Here is a 20,410-nt window from a genome sequence, read left to right on the forward strand (position 1 = left end):
AAAATAAGCACCTTTTTCAAAACACAATGAACCATTTTAAGCCGCAATAAGTATCTTTCCGGAAGGTAAATGCAAGTATGTTACGTTACCTAAAATTGAAGCTTGAAGTCATCGAAGGATTTTTCAAATCTTATCTCTGTACTTTTAGTTATGTGTATCGGGGGAGGGTTGGCTTCAAGTTTGCATATCCGAATGCTGAAATCTCGAATCACTAAGTTTTTTCAAGAATTCTTTTTTTTCTGTATATATTGATTTGCCTTTCTTTGTGTTCATTAGACTGAAAATTATTTCCTAAGAAGAATTTTCTTGTTAGAAAAGTAAAAATTAAAGAAGTAAAGAGCCATGTGAAAACCCAAGAGGAGCAGAAATGAAATCCTAGGGAAATTCAAACTGAAAACGAACAGAAAATACTATGACTTAATAAAACCCAAACGAATAGAAATTAAAGTTAAATAAATTAAATAAATTAAGCAAAAGTAAATGTAATGTGAAATTAAAGTGAAACTCACATCAAACCCAAAGATGATTAGCACTGTTATAGACAAATATTAAAACGAATATAAATTAAAATGAATAATCAAGTAAAACGAAATGAAAAGTTGTTACCGCATAGAAGAGCTCTTAACGTCACCTAAGCCTTCTAATATAGACACAAGGTCACCATCTATGCCATATTAAAAACGATTCATATGTCAAGTAGTGTCTTTTTCATGTTTCATAGCAGCAATAACAACACAAAAATAGAAAACAATGTTATAAATCTCAACACGGTTTACAAATAAGAGTTACCTCTTCCCCTTCTCTCAGCTACTTCTCATAGCTTTTAATATAGTTTTAGCTTCATTATACCAAGAGGGTAAAATAAAAAGGAGGCTGCAAATCCTTAGGTTGGCAATCGATGTGTCATGGTCTGAAACCCCGACCGTGGGTTTTGAGCCCCACCCTATTTTGAAGAATATTTCTAAAGTATGACTTTATTGCCGCAGTGAGTTCCGTGTTTGTTCGTCAAATGATATGAATGCTTCGGTATTATGAAGTTTTTTTTTTAATTCTAAGCAGATGATGGCCTTATTAAGTAGTAATGGAGGCAAAGTAGTGTTTTCCGCCATTATATACCACAAAACGTCAATTTAAGAGGAAAAAACTGTGTGGAATTCCAGAGTAGCCATTAAATACCCTGTAAATTACCCAATACCCAATAAAATATTAAATAAATTGTTCATGATCTGAAATCCCCAAGTGGAGGCTTACAACTCTCCCATACTCCTCTCCCATTCCCCTCAGTAAGCGGAAAACAATGCATTTCCAAAAAAACTGCCCAGTGAAACAAAAATATAAATTATTTATTGAATTCTTTATTGTCAAATTCTCAAAGATACCAGTGACAACAGTCATCAGACTTTTCAGTTATGTGACAAAGTTACAAATGTCATGTCAGAAAGTTTTAACAGAGTAGGATGTAATACCTCTGCTCAATATCGTATCGTAACATAAAATCTTATTGACTTCTTTAGTCCCATTGCCTGAATTCCACCAAAATCTTTCTGCGAGGTTTGTTGTTTTAGAAAAACGAATAAAAATTGATTTGAAAAAAAAAAAACAAGTCTTTCTTGCGCATTTAAAAAGTAAAGCTAGAACTTAAAACGAAAAAAATATTACTGCGCATATTACGCAAGATACATCTACAAAACTAGCTTAAATAAACTGACATGTGATATTTTCTAATATCTGTAGAATTATAAAAACTAACGCTTTACTGAAAACACAATACTTACCACAAAAACTCTTAGGAGCAAAAAAATTCCATAAGTAGCCTGTAGAAAGGAAAACACTAATTTATAAGGCTCTATTATGGAGACTCAACCTGTACTGATCATGCTATCAACAACTCTTTTAAAAAAATATTAATTATCTAAAAAACTTAAGCGAGATAAGCTTTAAGCAAAATGTTAGGTTTCCGAATTCTAAAGATATTCAAGAATATTACGAGTCGGTTTATATGAACTGTTTTGTAGATATATTACCGCGAATGTTTTAAATCTGGTTAATGTCAACATTCACCAGTGAATGTCCAAAATTCATTTTTCTCTGCTTGGATTCAATTATCTTTGTGAGTCAGCTTTTTCAGTCTTATGCAAGCTATGATGGTAAAAGTTAAAGTTAGGTTAGATTAAACTTGTTTATAAATATTAGAAATGGGATAAAAACCTAAGCTAACTTAACCTGTCATCATCAAACTTTGCATTACATTGAAAAAGTTGACTGGCAACGCTGACTAAATCCAAGGAGAAAAAAGGTATTTCGGACATTCATCAGTGAATGTCCAGATTCCTTTTTCTCTGCTTGGATTCAATTAGCTTTGCGCGTCAGCTGTTTCAGTCTTATGCAAGCTTTGATGGTAAAAGTTAAAGTTAGGTTAAATTTGGCTATAAATATCAGAAATGGAGAGTTAGTTTCTTCTGTTGAATAGTAAAACTAAATTGAATGCAACATCATAAAATACTTACTTACTTACTTAATCCTCGTGTCAGGGTGGTGTTGAGAGCGTCGTCAAACTTCTCCACGTGGGGCCGTTTGCAGCAAGGCCTCTGCATCAGACAGCAAAATTCAAGCCTGGTCTAAGAATTTCCCGAGACTATCATTCGACCGGAACTTGGGTAAACAACATAAAATACATCAATTTTTTTTCGCGAAGTTCCAAATGTTTGAATTACCGTTTTGTGCTAGCTCGAAGTCTTCTAATATCGGTTTCACAATACTACTTCATCGCTTAGGCTAAGAGGCTTACGCTGCGGAGCTTAAGTAAATGCTTCCACATTGGGATTTTGCCTATCACACTGAAATTTCTATTAGCTCCGTACCGCAAGCTTTTGTATGCCGTATTTAACTCTTAGACAAAGACGAAGAAATATATTCTATTATATATTTTTATTTAATAAATGGAAAAATGAAACAGAAACGAAGAAACAGAAACTAGCTTTCCGAATCTGACCCGAGCAGTGATGAAGGCTTTGTTCGGTTGGCTGTTTTTCTAGAGGAAGAGAAATTTAAACTTGGAGCAGCCTACGCTGGTAGTGGTGTAAATCTATTTCAGTTATGTTTATATGCCCTTTTATATTGGCAGATGTAATGGTTTACGTAAATTCCAAAGATAGACAACAAATATTGGTACATGGTCTTTATTAAATAACGTGAGAATACACATAGAGAAAATAAGGTAGCACAAGAACAACTAGCTACGACGAAGGCGAAAGATGGACTGCCATTCCAAGTAAATACTTGGCCCCGACTCACTAATATCGGAAGTCCCAGTGATTGGCTGTTCACTGGCCTGAGAATAAAAAGTTCACACGATAAGCTTTGGCCCTCCCGGAAGACCCCCTAGAGAAGCTATTGTTGACATATACATTGCTAACTCTGTTAGTAACGAGACACCAGGAAAAGGCTTCTCGAATTTATGTTTCAAATACTTTACAGTGGTTTAGCCAGGCTATATGAACCTTGCCTTTACAAAGTCTATAATTAACTAATATAAATCATCCATGTTCAATTATAACTCAAGTCACTTTGGATTTTCTACATTGCTTATGTTATGGATCTTATTTTTCAAATTTGTAACCAGATCTTGCCATGGGCGTAGGCAGCATATTGTCTAGGGGGGGGGCAGATATTGTAAAGGGGGGGGCGGTCGATAGTGTGTTGGAGTTTTATCAAATGCTTTTTCCAAACCATCTGCTTTTTCAGCCATATCTAATGTAAATTTGAAGGTCTAGGGGGGCAGCTGCCCCCCTCCCTACGCCCATGGATCTTGCTACGGAGAATATGGGGCTTACGAAACTTAAGTGTACTAGTTTGGAAAGCCTACTTAGTCAATTGGAAACCGTTTTAATACTGTTTTATTGCACCTTTTGCCAGATTCATTTTACGGATAATGAAACTGCCATACAAAGCTTCCACGTTTTCCGATATAAAAAAATCTGGGCTTTGGTCTTAAAAAAAAAACAAAAAAAAACTGAAAGTAAGGAGCAACATTAAAACTCAAAACGAACAAAAATTATTTCGTATGTGAGGTGGGGGGGGGGGGCGGTCCCATTCTCAACCCTCGCTCGTTACGCTGATGTTTCTTAGTTATTTAGAAAAAATTCTTATTCCAACTAAACGGGTCTTGTGTTTGAGGTTTCGTTCTTAAAGAATTGGGTCAAAAAGTAGAACTTTAGTGTAAAGAGTGAGGATTGACAAAAGGGCAGCCTCCCTTCATATACGGAATAATTCCTTTTCCTTTTGATTTTGAACGTTACTCCTAATTTTTAGTTGAAAAACTTGTTTTCTATTTAATTTCTGATCTTTTTCAAGTCATAACGGGAATCCCACCTCCCCTGAAAAATTTACCTTCGGAGGTTTCCATATATTTCCCAATGATAAATAATATATGCAAACAATTTGAAAATTTTATAACTTATAACCCCCCCCCCCCCAGTGTAAAATTTTTCCTCAAAAATTCCCCATGAAAACTTTCCTCCCCACATAAGACTATTCCCGTGGAAACCCCCCTGAAAAATTTTTGTATATTTTCCAATAAGAAATACTAGATGTAAACAATGGGCAAATTGCACAACCTACATTCCTTTCCCCAGGAACTGTTGGGGTTCATGTCATTCCCAGAGGTATAGTTATTGGACCTTTGAACTATGCTAAACCACATGGCAATCTCAAACTTTGATGTGACGTTATTGGGGGAAAAGCGGTGTGGGGGCTAGTAGCCTTTCAGTATTCTTGGTCACTTAAAAACGGTACCAGAACTATTAATTTTTCATTCAAATGAGCTCTCTTCCAAACCTCTAGGACCGTTGGGTTTAAAACGATCACCCCTGAGAAAAAAAAAAAAAAAAAAACACAAACATGCATCCGTGATTTTTCTTCTGGTAAGCAATGGAAAATTCCACGTTTTTGCAGAGGAGCTTGAAACCTTTACAACAGGGTTCTCTTATATGATGCTGAGTCTGATGGTGTGATTTTCAATAGGATCATTTGACTTTTTGGGGTTATTGTTTCTCTTTATCAAAAATCTGGCAAATTTTCTCAGGCTCGTGGCTTTTGAAGGGTAACATTAAACTTAAATATATATATATATATATATATATATATATATATATATATATATATATATATATATATATATATATATATATATATATATATATATATATATATATATATATATATATATATATATATATATATATATATATATATATATATATATATATGGAATCAGGATAAAAAACCAATTCTTTTGATGCAGCCTATTAATTGTTGTCGGTATGATTTGATTGGTCAATCATAATATAATGCCAAAAAGTTAAACTTTGTTTACCTTGATAAATATCAAACACAATATGTGTCCGAATTGCCGTTCGTAATTTTACCTTTATCAAAAATGTATTCTAAGGTTTAACAAGTTGGAGGCGGAATTACGTAAGCACTCACGGAACATGGGAAATGACAAATAAGTCGACAAATTTCAAAAGGAAACGGCAAATTACTTTGTATTGCAAAATGAGAACACAAAATGTTTTAGTTACAAGAGTGGCAAAAAATTAAATCGGTTGAAAGTTTTTTGAACAATAAAAGAAGATTAAGAGCCACCTCAAACCACCCTCCTAAATATTAACCCCAACTGTGTCCCATGTTATTAAAGACCAAATTTGTTACTTCCAATTCAAGGGGGGTAGGGTAATGATTGTGGAGGATTATAGAATTTTACCATTATAAAATCTCATTCTTCGAAGACTGACCAATATTTTAATTACTTTTGCTTGTAGCAATCTTTGGTTTTGCAGAAAGAATCCACATGCCATAAAGTTGAGGGGAAAGACTGCAGTGGCGTAATTTCGTCAAAATCCTAGGGTAGGGGGGCAAAGTTGGACCCGATTTTTCCAAGTCAAGTGAAAATAAGCCATATAGTACCATAAAGACAAAGGTATACTAAAGAAAACTGATTTGTTTCTGTGGATGCTTGAATTATGTAGACTAATCTTAGTTTTGAAACGATTTTTGAAGACGCTAAATTTCAGCTGTGAGGGGAGGGGGGAGCTGGGGGCAGTTCCCAATGCACCATATCAAATTACACCCCTGGAAAACTCCCAGTGGAACATGACTGCATAAAATCCAGTCTCCAATATTTCTATGCTTGACCTTCAACATCACTTTCTTCTCTAATCTATGTTTAGAGGTTTATTAGTCAAATAGAACAAGGAAAAAACTATTTTTTTCAAATATTGACCAAAACCTCCCATTTTCGGAAGTTTGCATTTAATTTTTTTTAGCCATAGCAAGAAATGAGTAGCAGGTTTTAGCCATAATCGCAATATTCTGAAATGATTCAATTTCAACTAAAAACCTTAACATGTAAGGTCTTCTTTGTAATTTAAGCTACAAGTCATGACCCCCCTTTCCATATCGCAATGTTACATCCCGCTGTGATTGATCAGACGTTGAGTTTCTTGGGCTATTTTAGAATAAAATCCAAATCATACCATGCTTTATGACCTATGACTTAGAAATAGTTCTGCAAACAATTTAATTGATAGTTACACAGTCGAAGAGGGCCCTCAACTCTCATAATTCTGTGGTTTTCAAGATTCCATACACTTTCCCCGTTTCAGATTCTTTCCAGAAGTGAATCACACCCCCTTTCAGCTTGGGCGAAAAGTTATATCATTAGATTTTCTGTGACTTGATTGCGATATCAACGCATCTTTGAAAAAGATTTGACGACACTTGGTCTGTCTGGCTTAAGTCTTTAGGGAATTGTCTAGAGTGTTTGGAGTCACCCGAACTTACAAGGCATTTTGAAGCTTGTCATCTCGTAAATCGTTGAAGCTTCAAAAAGTGTGCATGTCAAAACCTGTTTCTTACTCAATAACTAAACACAAATCTTGAAATGACTCCACTAACACATAGGCCTTAGGGTTAGTCGTGATTCTGGAGAATTTTTCGATAATATTAACCAGTTATGATGTTAAAGCAAAATCAGATAACTCTCGACAACTTTTTTGGTTCGAAAGCTAAAGCTGGGCGAGTGGACCGCGTAACTGAAAACAGAAATGATGAGAGTTTCAGTGTTAATAGTGATTCGAGCGCTTTGACTAATAGTGAGATTGTGAATGATTCGTTAGCATCAATTGAAGTGTAGCCCCAAGCCTGACACAAACATCGAACATATAAGCACTTTCTGCGAAAATGATATCGGAAGCTATATCAATAGAAATGAAAAACTGGATGATCGTGCGTGATATCAATTGCCTCAGAACCTGTGGATTCCGCTGTCTAACTACAGCTTCACCTATTCAGTTCAGAAGAAGCAGGGCAGGGACGACAAGAGATTTTTCAAACTTACTCACTTGGAGGAATTTCATTAGCTAGTACTTCCAAATAAGATGAGGGGCTTATTCTGTAAATATTGTGTTTTGTTTAATGTTCGAGGGGTTGGAGGCTCCAATCAATTGCAAACATTGGTAAAGAAGCCCCTCGTGACTATTGCTAAGCTAACTAGAAAAGACGGTGACTGGGTCTCGTGAAAATAATCAGTGTCACCGCGATTCAGTTGACGCACGCAAACATTTCCTTCTAAAATATGACAACCCTGAAACGAACATTTTAAGCCTTGTAAACTAACTACGTAGCCAACAAGTGCAGGAAAACAGAGTGAGATTGGAGCCAATTGTGGAATCAATCGTTTTCTTGGGTCGACAGAACATTGCTCTTCGTGGCCATAGAGATGACGGAGAATTATTGGCAGAAAAGGACCCATTGAAAAACCAAAAGAACTTTCGAGAACTTTTAAGGTACCGTGTAAATAGTGGCGACATCATTTTAAAACAACATTTGGGAAGCTCAGGTGCAAATGCTACTTATATAAGCAAAAGAACACAGAATGAATTAATTGAACGTTTTGCCAAAAAGATTCTTCAAGAAATGCTTGCAGGAGTTCATTCTGCCAAGTTCTACAGTGTGGTTCGTGATGAAACTACGGATGTGTCACACAAGTCACAACTGAGTACTGCCCTTTGCTATAATTGCACAAGACGTGAAGATTTCGATGTTTTTTTACACCTACATGAAACTTAGTCGGACAGCATTGGATACTTCGAAACCGATCATTAAAGGGGAAATGCTTGGAAATGTTGTGTTGGATTTTCTTCGGTCTCTTGGGCTAGACTTGAAAAATTGTGTGGACATAGGCACAGATGGATGTGCTACAATGGTTTCAGAGCATTGTGGTGCTGTAAAAGAAGTTCAAAAGATAGCAAAGAATGCCCCACGTTACCCATGTTTCAACCATGCTCTAAATCTTTCCATGTTAAAAACTTCTTCTGTCCAGACTGTTAGAAACTCCATCGGAATAACAAAAGAAATAGTTGCTTATTTTGGTGCTTCTGCAAAGCGCAATTATAACCTTGGTAATGAAGGCACTGCTAATTGGCATGTGTGCAACGTGCTGGATCGAAAAGCACGATTCCTTAATGCAGTTTGTGGTAGAGCTCCCTAGGATAGTGGAAGCTCTTGAGATCATCAACGGCTGGGCAGAATGCACAACTGGAGCAAAAGCAGAATCCTTACTGACTGCCGTCACATCCTCCGACCATTTACTCTCTTATAACATATCTGAACTGATTTTACCACTCAGTCGGCTATTTCAGAAGAAGAGCTTAGACCTCGCGTCTGCAGCAAGCCATGTTAAGGACCTTCTTACCCAGCTGTAAGTCAAGCGTCGGGAGGGTGAAAACGAGTTTAAAAAAACATTTGACAAGGTAACTTAAGTGGCAACCGAGCTAGGTTTATAAGGACCAGTCCCAAGGATAGCGAAAAATCAAACGAATCGGATTAATGTACCATTCAGCTCACACGAGGAATATTATAGACGATCAATTTTTATTCCCCTGTTGGGCACAATCATTTTGGACTTAGAAAGCCGTTTTTCCGTTGAAATGCTGGACACTTTTAAGCTCAGTATTTTCTTCCCAATAAATTGTATGGAAACGAACAAACAACAATTCGTTAATACGATTCATAACCTGTTAGAGAGATACTGGTAAGTAATGGGTTTCCCCTCCCAATCAGTTTGTGAATCTGCCGTGGTCGGAGAAGCGACAAAATGGAAAACTCGATGGCTTAGTCTGAGAGAAAGCGGTACAGGCACAGAAGTGGGATTCTGATATTTTTCGAACATTTCAGCGCTCTTGCAGATTCTTATGACCCTACCTGTCAGTGTGGCATCTGTTGAACGAAGTTTCTCTGCCTTGAGAAGATTGAAAACGTTGCTAAGAAATAAAATGACGGAGGAAAGACTCGCCGGAATTACCCTTCTTCATGTTCACCGTGATATTGTCATAAGTGTAGAAAGTGTTATTGACAGATTTGCTAATAGTAGAAATATGAGGCAAAAATTTGTTATATAATATTGATAGTGTTTCTATAAATGTAGTTTTGTGGATAGCTTTACAGAACCGACAGCTAAATGAGGGATAGAAGCAGTGGGATGCAAATTTCAATATCAGTAAGGTACGTTAGGCTTAATTTAGAATGGGAATTTTTTACAACGAGCGCCCCCCCCCTTCCTAAAATCCTGGATCTGCTAATACCCCTGGTAAACCACGGCCCATAGTAACAAAAAGTTTAAAATAGAGAGAAACTACCTAGTGAGCCATTCTTCAACAACATTGCTATTGGTAGTTAATTCAGAAATGGTAATTATATTTCGATTAGTCTTGTAGTAAAATGTTATTTTGAAAACAAATTTACATGATTAAAAACCAATAATCGAAAATGGTTTCGAATCAAAATGGAAAACAACTGGTTAGAATCATTATTGTCAGAAGCCCCATACAGGTTAGTTACAGCCCCCACTTCACTAACTTGAACAACAAGGAAAACTACTTTTTTGCATAGATCTTTTTTTTGCCACTTGCGGGGCTCTCGAACATCTTAGGGATCTGTTTAAAGTAGGGCTGTTCTTCTGCGCTAAGATCTTATATCTTTCTGCAAAGATTTTTGTTCTTTTAACTCATCTTTGTTCTAAGATCTTACAGCTCACTGCTGTTAGCGAAAAATGCAAAGACCGCCATTTTTCTGCCATATAGAACAATGATCAGAGAACTTTGATGATATACTCATCCTTGTTCTTAGACCGCTGATCAGAGCAGAATGATGAAAGACGTTTCAAAAGAACGCTATAAGATGTAAGTAAGCATCTGAAAAGCTGCTGTGAATTTTCAAATATTTTGTTTTCAGTACGACCCCAGGATAGAGTTGCCAGACTGGGCGCACGTGCACCATTTGAGTGCTTTTTCGAGGCGGTTGCGAATTTAATTTTTCAAATTGGTACTTTTTTTGGGGGGGGGGGAGGAGGAAATCATTCTTTCGGTACATTTTCACTCAGACATCTGGCAAACCTGTCCCAGGATTTAGTAATCCTGTGTCATTCCGCCAGTTTGATCATATGTTTATCCCTACTAAAGGTGCCTGCTTTTTGAAACTACTACTACTACTAACAACTCACCGCAGCACCAAGCTGCCTGAGGCCAAAACAGCTACGCACGCTCCTCCTCCACCCCAATCCCACAAAGCCTCCCTTTTTACACCCGCCCACGAAGTTCCCATTTCCTTTAAATCTTTCTTTATGACGTCCTCCCACCCCAGACGGGGACGACCTTCTTTCCGTTTAGCCCTAGATGGTTGGCCGAAAAGAACAATCTTCGGCAATCTGTCATCTTTCATCCGCACAACGTGCCCTAACCACCTCAACCTTTCTTTCATTATAGCCCTAGAGAGCGGTATTGAACCACATTTTTCGTATAGCCTATTGTTTGAAATACGGTCAGTCAGCCGGGTTCCCAGAACAATCCTTAAGCGATTTCTCTGGAAAACATCTAGTAAATCTTCATCCGCTTTTCGGAGCGTCCCGGCTCTGGAGCACTAAAACCCAAAAATACCTTAAAATTCAACCAAATAGCCCTATTTATATACCCATTTTTCCTCAAGAGTGACCCAAATATTTACGCCGAAGTCATCGATTTTGGTAGTTAATTTTAAAAAAGAAAATATCGGTTAGTCAGGCGTGGGTAAACATACTCTTGTATATGATTTATCTTTGGAACGTCTAATTTTTAAAAATTAGAATCTTCGTTGGACATTAAATTGTCAACAGATTTAGAATCAGCTGGATGTCCTGGAATTTGTGTTCTAAAATAGGGTTTTTGACATATGCACACACAAACATTTGAACGGAACCGTTTAACCAAAATAAGAATACGCTTATGCTTATAGTTACCCTTCCCAGTTCACTCCCCAACCACAACCCTACCTTGATTGTTCTCGTCAATCCCATCAAAGGGGGTCAATTCAAGGGCAGATTTAGAGCAAAACCTTGGTGGGGTCCAAATGTGACAAGGGAACGAAAAATTGACCGGCTTTACAAGTTTATTAAAAAACAAAAAACAACTAAAAAATGAAAAAAAAACGGAATGAGGGCGCCATAAAAATCCTGGGAGGATCAGGCCCCCTGGATCCGCTCCTGGGTCAATCACCCCTCCCCCCCCCCTCTTTTTTTTGTTTCGTTTCTAAAATTCTCTTACCTTCATACTAAGCTCGGGTATGTTTTTTTTTTATCTTTAACTAAATATTATAAATAGGATTTAATCTGTAATCTCCCTCACCTCAATTTATAATAATCCCCTGATTGATTTTTTTTTTAATATCTAAGATCTTTCAAGCTTTGTAAGAGCCCAACGTAATCATTGTTTGTTACTGATCTAACATTCCATTATGTAGCTGAATATCAAATAAATGTTATTCAACTACTGGGACGGGAGATTAGGTCTTTTGTACACTTTGGGGAGGGATCTATTTCTCTTTATATTGTTTGAGCCTCTTTTCTAAATTCGGTTCCGTTTTGCCAACATAAAATTTAGTCTCAAGGTAATTGATCAAATTCAGCGGTACTTGATCTGTCTGCGTAAAACCGGTTTGTCTGTCGGAGACAATAAGCTTAGGTACAGTCAGATAAACTACTTTATAGGTATATTTTAATTAAATATTTAATAGACTTGACATTTTGGTTAAGTATTTAATATAACGCGTACTGGGCGGCCTGCTTTCCATAATTCTTTTTGTAGTTTTCATAATTTTGTAACTTAGTAATATATTTTCATCAAATTTAGATATATTTCATTAGGATTAACCTAACTTCACTTCTAGATTGGGGTCGCTATAATACATAAGTACCAATTCAACAATCCCATGACCAATCATAGACATCTCTGAGAAAATTTTTACAAGTTTTACATATGTACTAAATGCTAGCTATAGATCAGTAAAAGAGAAATATTTTGAGTTTTATTTTGAGGTGCCTTATTTTGAGTTTTTAAAGACAAATAAAGTTGCTACATCATGATGAACACCCTTTCCCTTCCTTTTTCACCAGTAAATTAATATTAAAAAAAAAGAAATAGTAAATTTGATACTTTTATTAATACGCAGGCAAAAAAAAACCTAATCGCATCAAAACAAGTGAAGAAAGAAAAACATGAAAACATAAACTAAGGTCAAATGAACTTTATCAGGATGACATCTGCTCATCCGATCTAAATGAATACAAAATTGATCGACTGAAACGAAACAAAAGAGGAAATTAGTTACATATTCAGTAGTGGCGGTTCTAGCCTTTCTTACGCCCGGGACAAAATCTTGATTACCCCCGCTCCCCCTCTCTCCCACAAAATTTTCAGGCCCAATTTCAACAAAATTCCCATTTATTAATTTATTAATAATTTTTTACTTTATTATTTAAGTTATTTAACTATTATTAATTATTTGATTTATTTTTTAATTTTTTAATAGTTTTTTACTTTATTATTTAAGTTATTTAACTATTATTAATTATTTTATTTATTATTCAATTTTTTGATTTATTTGTATTTTATTAATTAATTAAGAATTCATTATTTTCATTTATTAATTGTACCCTTTATTTCATTTTAATAAAAATCACAAATGATTCTAATCTTTAGATTATTTATTTTAAATTTCGCGCCCCAAAAATTTCTGCGCCCGAGGCAAGTGTCCCCTCTGTCTTTTCCCTAAAACCGCCTCCTGTGTTTTGTGGATGTAACAGATACGGTAAGGATATTGCATAATTGATAATATTCTTACCTTACCTTAAGGAAATAACAAATCAATAATATTCTTTGAAATTCCAAGAATAACTTCAAAAGAATAGCACTATACAACACAACATATCTTCCTAGAAACAAATGAAGGAAGCAAAGAAACTAAAAAAAATAATATTTTTGAGATACAAATCAATGCATGTAACCGTGATGGTATTGCATATTCAAAACCTAATTTTAAAATATTGCAAATTCACTAAGTAACACGACTCTTCTTCTTAGAATAGAAACTGGACAAAAGTAACTTATCAAAAAAAAAAAAAAAAAAAAAAAAAAAAAAAAAAAAAAAAAAAAAAACAAAAACAAAAAAACATGCATGCAACCACATTGCATATTGAGAGCAGTACATATAAACTTTATTCAGTAAAAAAAAAAAAAAAAAAAACTTTTTCGTAGTTCAAGTTGTTCATTGATTAACTAAGGGAAACGCATATTCATAGTACAGCTTTAAAATATTCTACACTTTATTGATAACTCTTTAATTCAAGACATGATGTTGTTTAAGATAGAAACTCCTATGTGCAGTCAAAATACTACTGCATTTTCAAAGCAAAACAGATAGAAACTCCTATGTGCAGCCAAAATACTATTGCATTTTCAAAGTGCAATAGAAACTCCTATGTGCAGCCAAAGTTATACTACATTTTCAAAGCACAATAGAAACTCTTATATGCAGCGAACATACTACCGCATTTTCAAAGTGCAATAGAAACTCTTATTTGCAGCCAAAATACTGCTGTATTTTCAACGCCCAATTTTCAAATACGGTAGACTTTTATTAAGTCTCTTCTAGGAGACTAAAAAAGAATCTTCTCCAAGAATAAAAATTAGATGTCCATTTGCTCTCAATATGGCAATGCGTATTAAAAGCATAACTTCGAAACAATGTAAACTTCAAAAAATAATACAACTCATCTTCATAAAAAAAGCCTTCCTAAAAAAAAAAAAAAAAAAAAAAAAAAAAAAAAAAAAAAAAAAATCGAAGGATGCTAGAGCTTCATTTCTTAACATTAGAAACGGAATCAGACGTATAGGATTTTGACAGGGTGAAAGTATTCCTGTAAGGTTTTCCTGAAAGGGCGATAGGATTTGAGTGAAAATTTTTTCAACTACCTGATAGGATTTCCGATTTTGCGGAGGAAAAATTCTTCGTTTTTTAAAAAACAATAAAAAAGGATAAAAATAAAGATCCTCCAGAGCCATTGCTGGCGCATAGGGCATCAAATCGGCGTTTCAGTTGCTGTTTTTTTTTTATAGGGACAAGTAGCAAGCTTATCACCCAATCTTGCTGCGGCAGGGATAGAGCCCGGGTCCCGTATTGCCAAGCATACCATCAATCCACTGTGCTACAACAGGGTACGAAGGAATAAGAGATACAAAACTTAGAAACGATTGCACAAATGACTGATCAAAGCCAACAAAAAAGAGCAGATTTGAAAGTTGCAGCATATTTAGACCTAGTTGCTTTGGTTCAGTTATCTTTGTCTCCAAAATCCAAGCAACAGGGATTACAGTAGATCACAGTAATCTTGGTGTTCTATTTGTACGGTGTAAAAACTACGTCTGAACAGAATGTCTAAGGATTTCCTTTCAACCTCTCAGGAAAATCCTAAGAAGGGTTGTGATTGGTATATATAGCTTATGGTCTTTTCAAAGCACTTCTGCCAATACAATTTGTATGAAGTATTTGGGTGATAAAAAAATAATAAATCATGGCACACACAATTATCACATATCAACAACATCTATCTGAAAATAACTGTTCAGAAATCAAGATCTGCTTCCTACTACTTCGATCAACACGCTTTTATGGCAACAGGTAACTAGAAAGAAAACTGATCCTAAGAAAATATAGCTTTGGCAAATACGCAATGAAAGACATGAAAATGTGACACAAAACGAGGATAAATCAGAGGCTTCCTGCAAAGCCAAAGCGCATCTCAACTAAAGACTGAAGAAGCGGAACTAAATATTTATTACGGCTTGAAACAGTCATAACAAAAGTGGCCTTTTTGTGGCTTCTACGACTTAGCAATAAGAACTTGTTATCCATGAGACAACATCGGATGGCATTTATGTTGCATAGACCGTACAAACGATTTAATCGTATCCAGCAAAGCCTCAGACGACAGAGCAGAGAAAAATTTTTGAGTTGATATTTCGTTTGTCTGCTTTGATAGGTAATTAAAAATTCGTTTTTTTTGCTTTTGAAAATAATGAAAAATTAGCTTGGTTTTGGGAAACCTCTTGGCGCATCATTTTTAAATCCAGTAACCATTAGTCATATCTAATTGAAGACTATATTATTAGTTTAACCTTTGCAAACATTTATGTGCTAATGATACAAAAATTGGAATTTAAATCTGGAAAATAAACTCGCATCTCCTCGTTCTTTCCCGTATTTGACCATTACTAGCTAATTATTTATTCTATCATTTTGTTTGCTTTTTGTATATTGCCTCTTACACTCCTAAAGTTAAATTATGATTGACAGTTTCTTGGGAGTTACTTTTAGAAAATACTTTTGTTCTTATTTTTTGGAGGAGAAAAGCCTCTTGGGCACAACGTGCAACCTTTGGCTGACCTAAAAAAAAAAAATTTGTTTCATGTGAATAACGTCAGATTCATGTGAATTTAAAGAACGAAAAAGACGCATGATAGTATTGCAATAACGTGATGCATTGAATAAAAGGTGTTTTATACACACAATATTTGTCGTTAGCACAAAACATGCCCAGAGGACGACCCCAAAAAATACCAAGTTAATAGCCTTCTAGGCTTCCTTCAGATGAATAGCCTACAGTAAAATTTTAGATAGCAAAATTTAAATACCACAAGGGGGGTATCAGGATTTTAGAAATGCCTAGATGGGACATGGCCCAAAATTGGATGGGAAACAATGCTCTAGAAAAGGATTGAGCCGAAACCCCCTAACCACCCCTGCATGTACCTTTGTTAATCTGCCATGCCTATTCTGCTGTGAAGAAAACATCTGAGAGCTTTTTACAAATCAAAATCGTTTTTCTGGAGTGACAACTGGAGAGGCAGTTAAGGCGATTACCAGTACAGGTTATTATGTGGTAATTACCAGTACAGGTTGTACTCTTCTCGAGATCAAGTACTGAGTAGAGAACAAAAATTACCAAACCAAACACGTGATGGCTTAATTGAAACTGAAACATATATATATATATATATATATATATATATATATATATATATATATATATATATATATATATATATATATATATATATATATATATATACATGTATATATGACTTGAAGCAGTTCCGAAAAGGATTCAACTCAAATGTGAGTTAATATTACAAATTTAAGTGATTAATGAAAACTAATTTTGATAAGTTAAGGTCTTCAAAGGCGGTTTATTAAATATTTTTGAAATGTACATAATGTCCCAAAATTAGGACCACCTAATCTCATTCCTTTTATCTTCCATTTTTTTATATCTTTACTATCGAAGGAATGCGTTGAGAAATAAATTAAGGTTTTTTTCACATACTTTTCACTGGGAAAAATACGAAGCCCCTCTGTATGGGTACATGAAATTGTAAAGTTTTTTCTTAACGATTCAACAGAATGGTTAAAAATAGTTAAACAAATCAAGTAAATTAAAATTAAATTTATTAGAATTAGAGGATAATTTACAACTAATGGCATCGATAGACTTCAAGATTTTAGAAGAAGAAATTCTTAAGATTTGCGAGGGGACGAAGTAAATGAACTCGGAAAATTTAATAACAGTCACCGAGGTGTCATTTGGCCTTGATGCATGTCAATGAATATAAATTTTTGTATTGTTTTTATTTGTGCTTTTCAAGACTTCTGGAATACAAGTGCAAAACAGCCGTGTTGCGAGTGTAACACAATACCAGTGCAATATCAGCATCTGTGACATTGTCCAAAACCGTCTTTAGTGAGTTTTATTTATTTGTTAGGTTTCTATGATAACTTTTTTTCATTGATTTTCAATTTCTCAAGCTAAAATGAGTTTCTATCATCATTTTAAGAGAAGAGGCCGATCATTTGAAGAAAATTGATGAGAGAATGAGCAAATTCTAAAAAGATATGCACAAAAAAATTGATTTTTAAACAACTATTTGAAGTATTTCTGCATATTCCTTTGCTTCGAGAACTTTTATTGCAAAATATTTTATGAATATTTTAAAGATCTTATAATTGAATTCAACAAAAACTTGGGAACGAGATCAACTTAATATTTGCCTAAATATTTGTTGAGTGAATATCCAGTAAGCTTCTACAAAATCTCCAATTTCATTAGATCTTTGGTTCTTGATAGTCAAGGTCAGGGGTGTCCCGAGGCTCATTTTATTGGGGGGGGGGGGGAGATCTTCCTAAATTTTACCGAATCGCTACCTGATTTATGCCAAATTTTCTGCAAAAATCAAGAATTTGCTGAATTTCGGCCGATTTTGCAAATTTTGCCATAAGTTTCGCCTTCGAAGAAAATTTTACCGACTGCCAAAAAAGTTGGGGGAGGGGGGGGAGAGGGTGGCAAGACCCTCCCCCCTCGAGACGCCCCTGGTCAAGGTCCCTGGTCGTTTAAGGTCATGGTTTTGGTCGCCAAGGGTTCAAATGTAGTTAGGTCCAAAAGTCCAAGGTTTTATAATTGAATTCAACAAAAACTTGGGAACGAGATCAACTTAATATTTGCCTAAATATTTGTTGAGTGAATATCCAGTAAGCTTCTACAAAATCTCCAATTTCATTAGATCTTTGGTTCTTGGTAGTCAAGGTCAGGGGTGTCCCGAGGCTCATTTTATTGGGGGGGGGGGAGATCTTCGTAAATTTTACCGAATCGCTACCTGATTTATGCCAAATTTTCTGCAAAAATCAAGAATTTGCTGAATTTCGGCCGATTTTGCAAATTTTGCCATAAGTTTCGCCTTCGAAGAAAATTTTACCGACTGCCAAAAAAGTTGGGGGAGGGGGGGGAGAGGGTGGCAAGACCCTCCCCCTCGAGACGCCCCTGGTCAAGGTCCCTGGTCGTTTAAGGTCATGGTTTTGGTCGCCAAGGGTTCAAATGTAGTTAGGTCCAAAAGTCCAAGGTAGGCATGAAAATATTTGTCAAGTTCAAGCACAAAGTGTCAATCCAATTATGAAAATGGTCATTACATAATGAAGAAGAACATATTTCTTAGATTCCAGAGGTAGATGGCAAACCCAGGTCAATGTGAAAAAGTACCATCTAGGCACAACGGGCGGTATACGTTGTGGTACTGGAATTTTCAATTAACCAAAAAAAATAACATTTATTTTTTTTACAATATTTAGGCGGCTGAAACTCGAAAAGAATTACGTTTTAAATGTACTTTCTTTGCAAAAACATTAGGCAAAGTTTGAAGTTTCTGTAATTTTTTTTTAACCCTAAAAGCAAATTTCCTTAAAATATGTGCTACCACGTAAATTTTCACATTTTGAAGAAACTAGCATTTTCTAAAGCTTCAGCTCAGCGCAAAAAAGGCAAACTATAATGAGAATTTCATCCAAACTCAATCAGACGGGCACGAACAAATAAGACTGGTGAAAAATGAAAAGGTTTTAAAAATCTTAAGTCACAGCCCCAAAAAGGTGATATCAAGTATTTTAGCCAACTTGACAACTCCAAAAAAGAAAAAGAGAGAAAAGAAGTCTAATACCGCAAAAATTCGCTGAATGTGTAAAAAATATAGAAGGTCAAGTTCAGCACTTGCTATTGACATAAAACACAAGAGATCAACAGCTGGGAAAAGTTAATTCCATTAATTATCCACTAATTAAAGTTAATCAATCGATTAAAGAGTTAATTAAAATTAATTAATTGATTCCATTAATTAAAGTTAATTATTCTTTAAATAGCAGCAAAAAGTAATTAAAAATGATTATTTTATGCAACATACAGAAATTATTTTACATTTAAAGTCTGTTTAAGAGCTGCCACTACACGGGGAAGAGGCAGCACGGTGCAGGGATACGAATTTCAGAACGCGCACTTTTCGCTGGCAAAAAAAAACAAAAACATAAGCAATCTTATAAGCAATAAACAATAATGAGAAAATAATTATCAAATAGCATATTCAGCAATGACACTGGTAACTGCATCAGCAGTACTATTAACTGAATTTGTCCAATGATCAGTTCCTTTTTCTTTATGTCATATTTGTCAAATATAGCTCATTTTGTAACTTTTCATTTTTGGCACTCACGTCCCAATTTCTATGGTGAGCAACTGAACAGACAACACACTCAAAAATAGCCAAAGTTTCCATAGAAACCTCTTGGAGGCTCTGGAGTCAGATGATGACGTGGCGGCAAAGGTGGTGGCGTCTCATGAGATTCTCCCCGAGAATTGCGGGAAGGCAGTAGCGGCGAAGCAGGGACAGAATAAGACCCATGTCGACGAGAGGCAGTGGCGGGCTGAGAGTGTGTTCCAGTGTTTGGGGGTAGCTGAAATCTGGAAATAACAGAACTTTTACTTCGTAATTGTAAGTAAAGTTACTAGGAAAGTTAAAGGGAATAGTTAAAACAGAAAAACAGTATTTATGAGAAAGTACAAACAAAGCATGCATAAAAGCCTTTTCTTAGCAATCCAGCAATTGATCCCTCGATTTTTAGTTTTAAGACTACCTATCTGAAGCTATAACACAAAATAGTTTTTAGGACCAAGTTGTTCTCCTTCCCTTCTAGACAAGAGCATGCCACTAAACTTGTTGAGGTCGTTTTCATTTATGGTTATGACTTTGTTTTTTTAGTCTCAGTCAGAATTTTTACATATTGAGCTAAAGTCCTAAGAGCTGCAGATAGTTTTTTTTTCGGCATAAGGGGCAATATAAGTTTTTAGGCCATTTCCCCCTTAATTGAGTCAGTGGGAGCATATATATATATATATATATATATATATATATATATATATATATATATATATATATATATATATATATATATATATATATATACACGTTTTTAAAATATCCAATTATATGGTTGAATTATCAAAAACTAATTATAGCGTCATCATTTCCATGGTTTTCAGGGCCATGGACGCAAGTAGGACCCTCCCACTCTGGGAAGTAAGAATGACATTTTAATAATATATAAACAGGAAAATGAGTAATATTTCCATTTAGATTTCGGTGAAAACAAAATTCCTGATAACTCT

At 35.2% G+C, this 20,410-nt stretch overlaps 1 protein-coding gene across 1 annotated transcript in view; it reads right to left on the reverse strand.

The window, feature by feature from the left end:
* Window positions 1–18,072: 18,072 nt before the first annotated feature.
* Window positions 18,073–20,410, reverse strand: part of LOC148956959 (uncharacterized) — an 86,386-nt gene continuing 84,048 nt past the window's right edge. Inside the window, exon 13 of the mRNA XM_089097003.1 lies at window positions 18,073–19,705. Within this exon, the coding sequence (XP_088953129.1) occupies window positions 19,498–19,705 (208 nt within the window). The 3' untranslated portion in view covers window positions 18,073–19,497. The remainder of the gene's footprint in view (window positions 19,706–20,410) is intronic.

The sequence above is a fragment of the Artemia sp. Qi Xiang Cuo genome, chromosome 1 (genome assembly GCF_049724085.1).
Source record: "Artemia sp. Qi Xiang Cuo chromosome 1, ASM4972408v1, whole genome shotgun sequence".
In the NCBI taxonomy this organism is placed as follows: Eukaryota; Metazoa; Arthropoda; class Branchiopoda; order Anostraca; family Artemiidae; genus Artemia; species Artemia sp. Qi Xiang Cuo.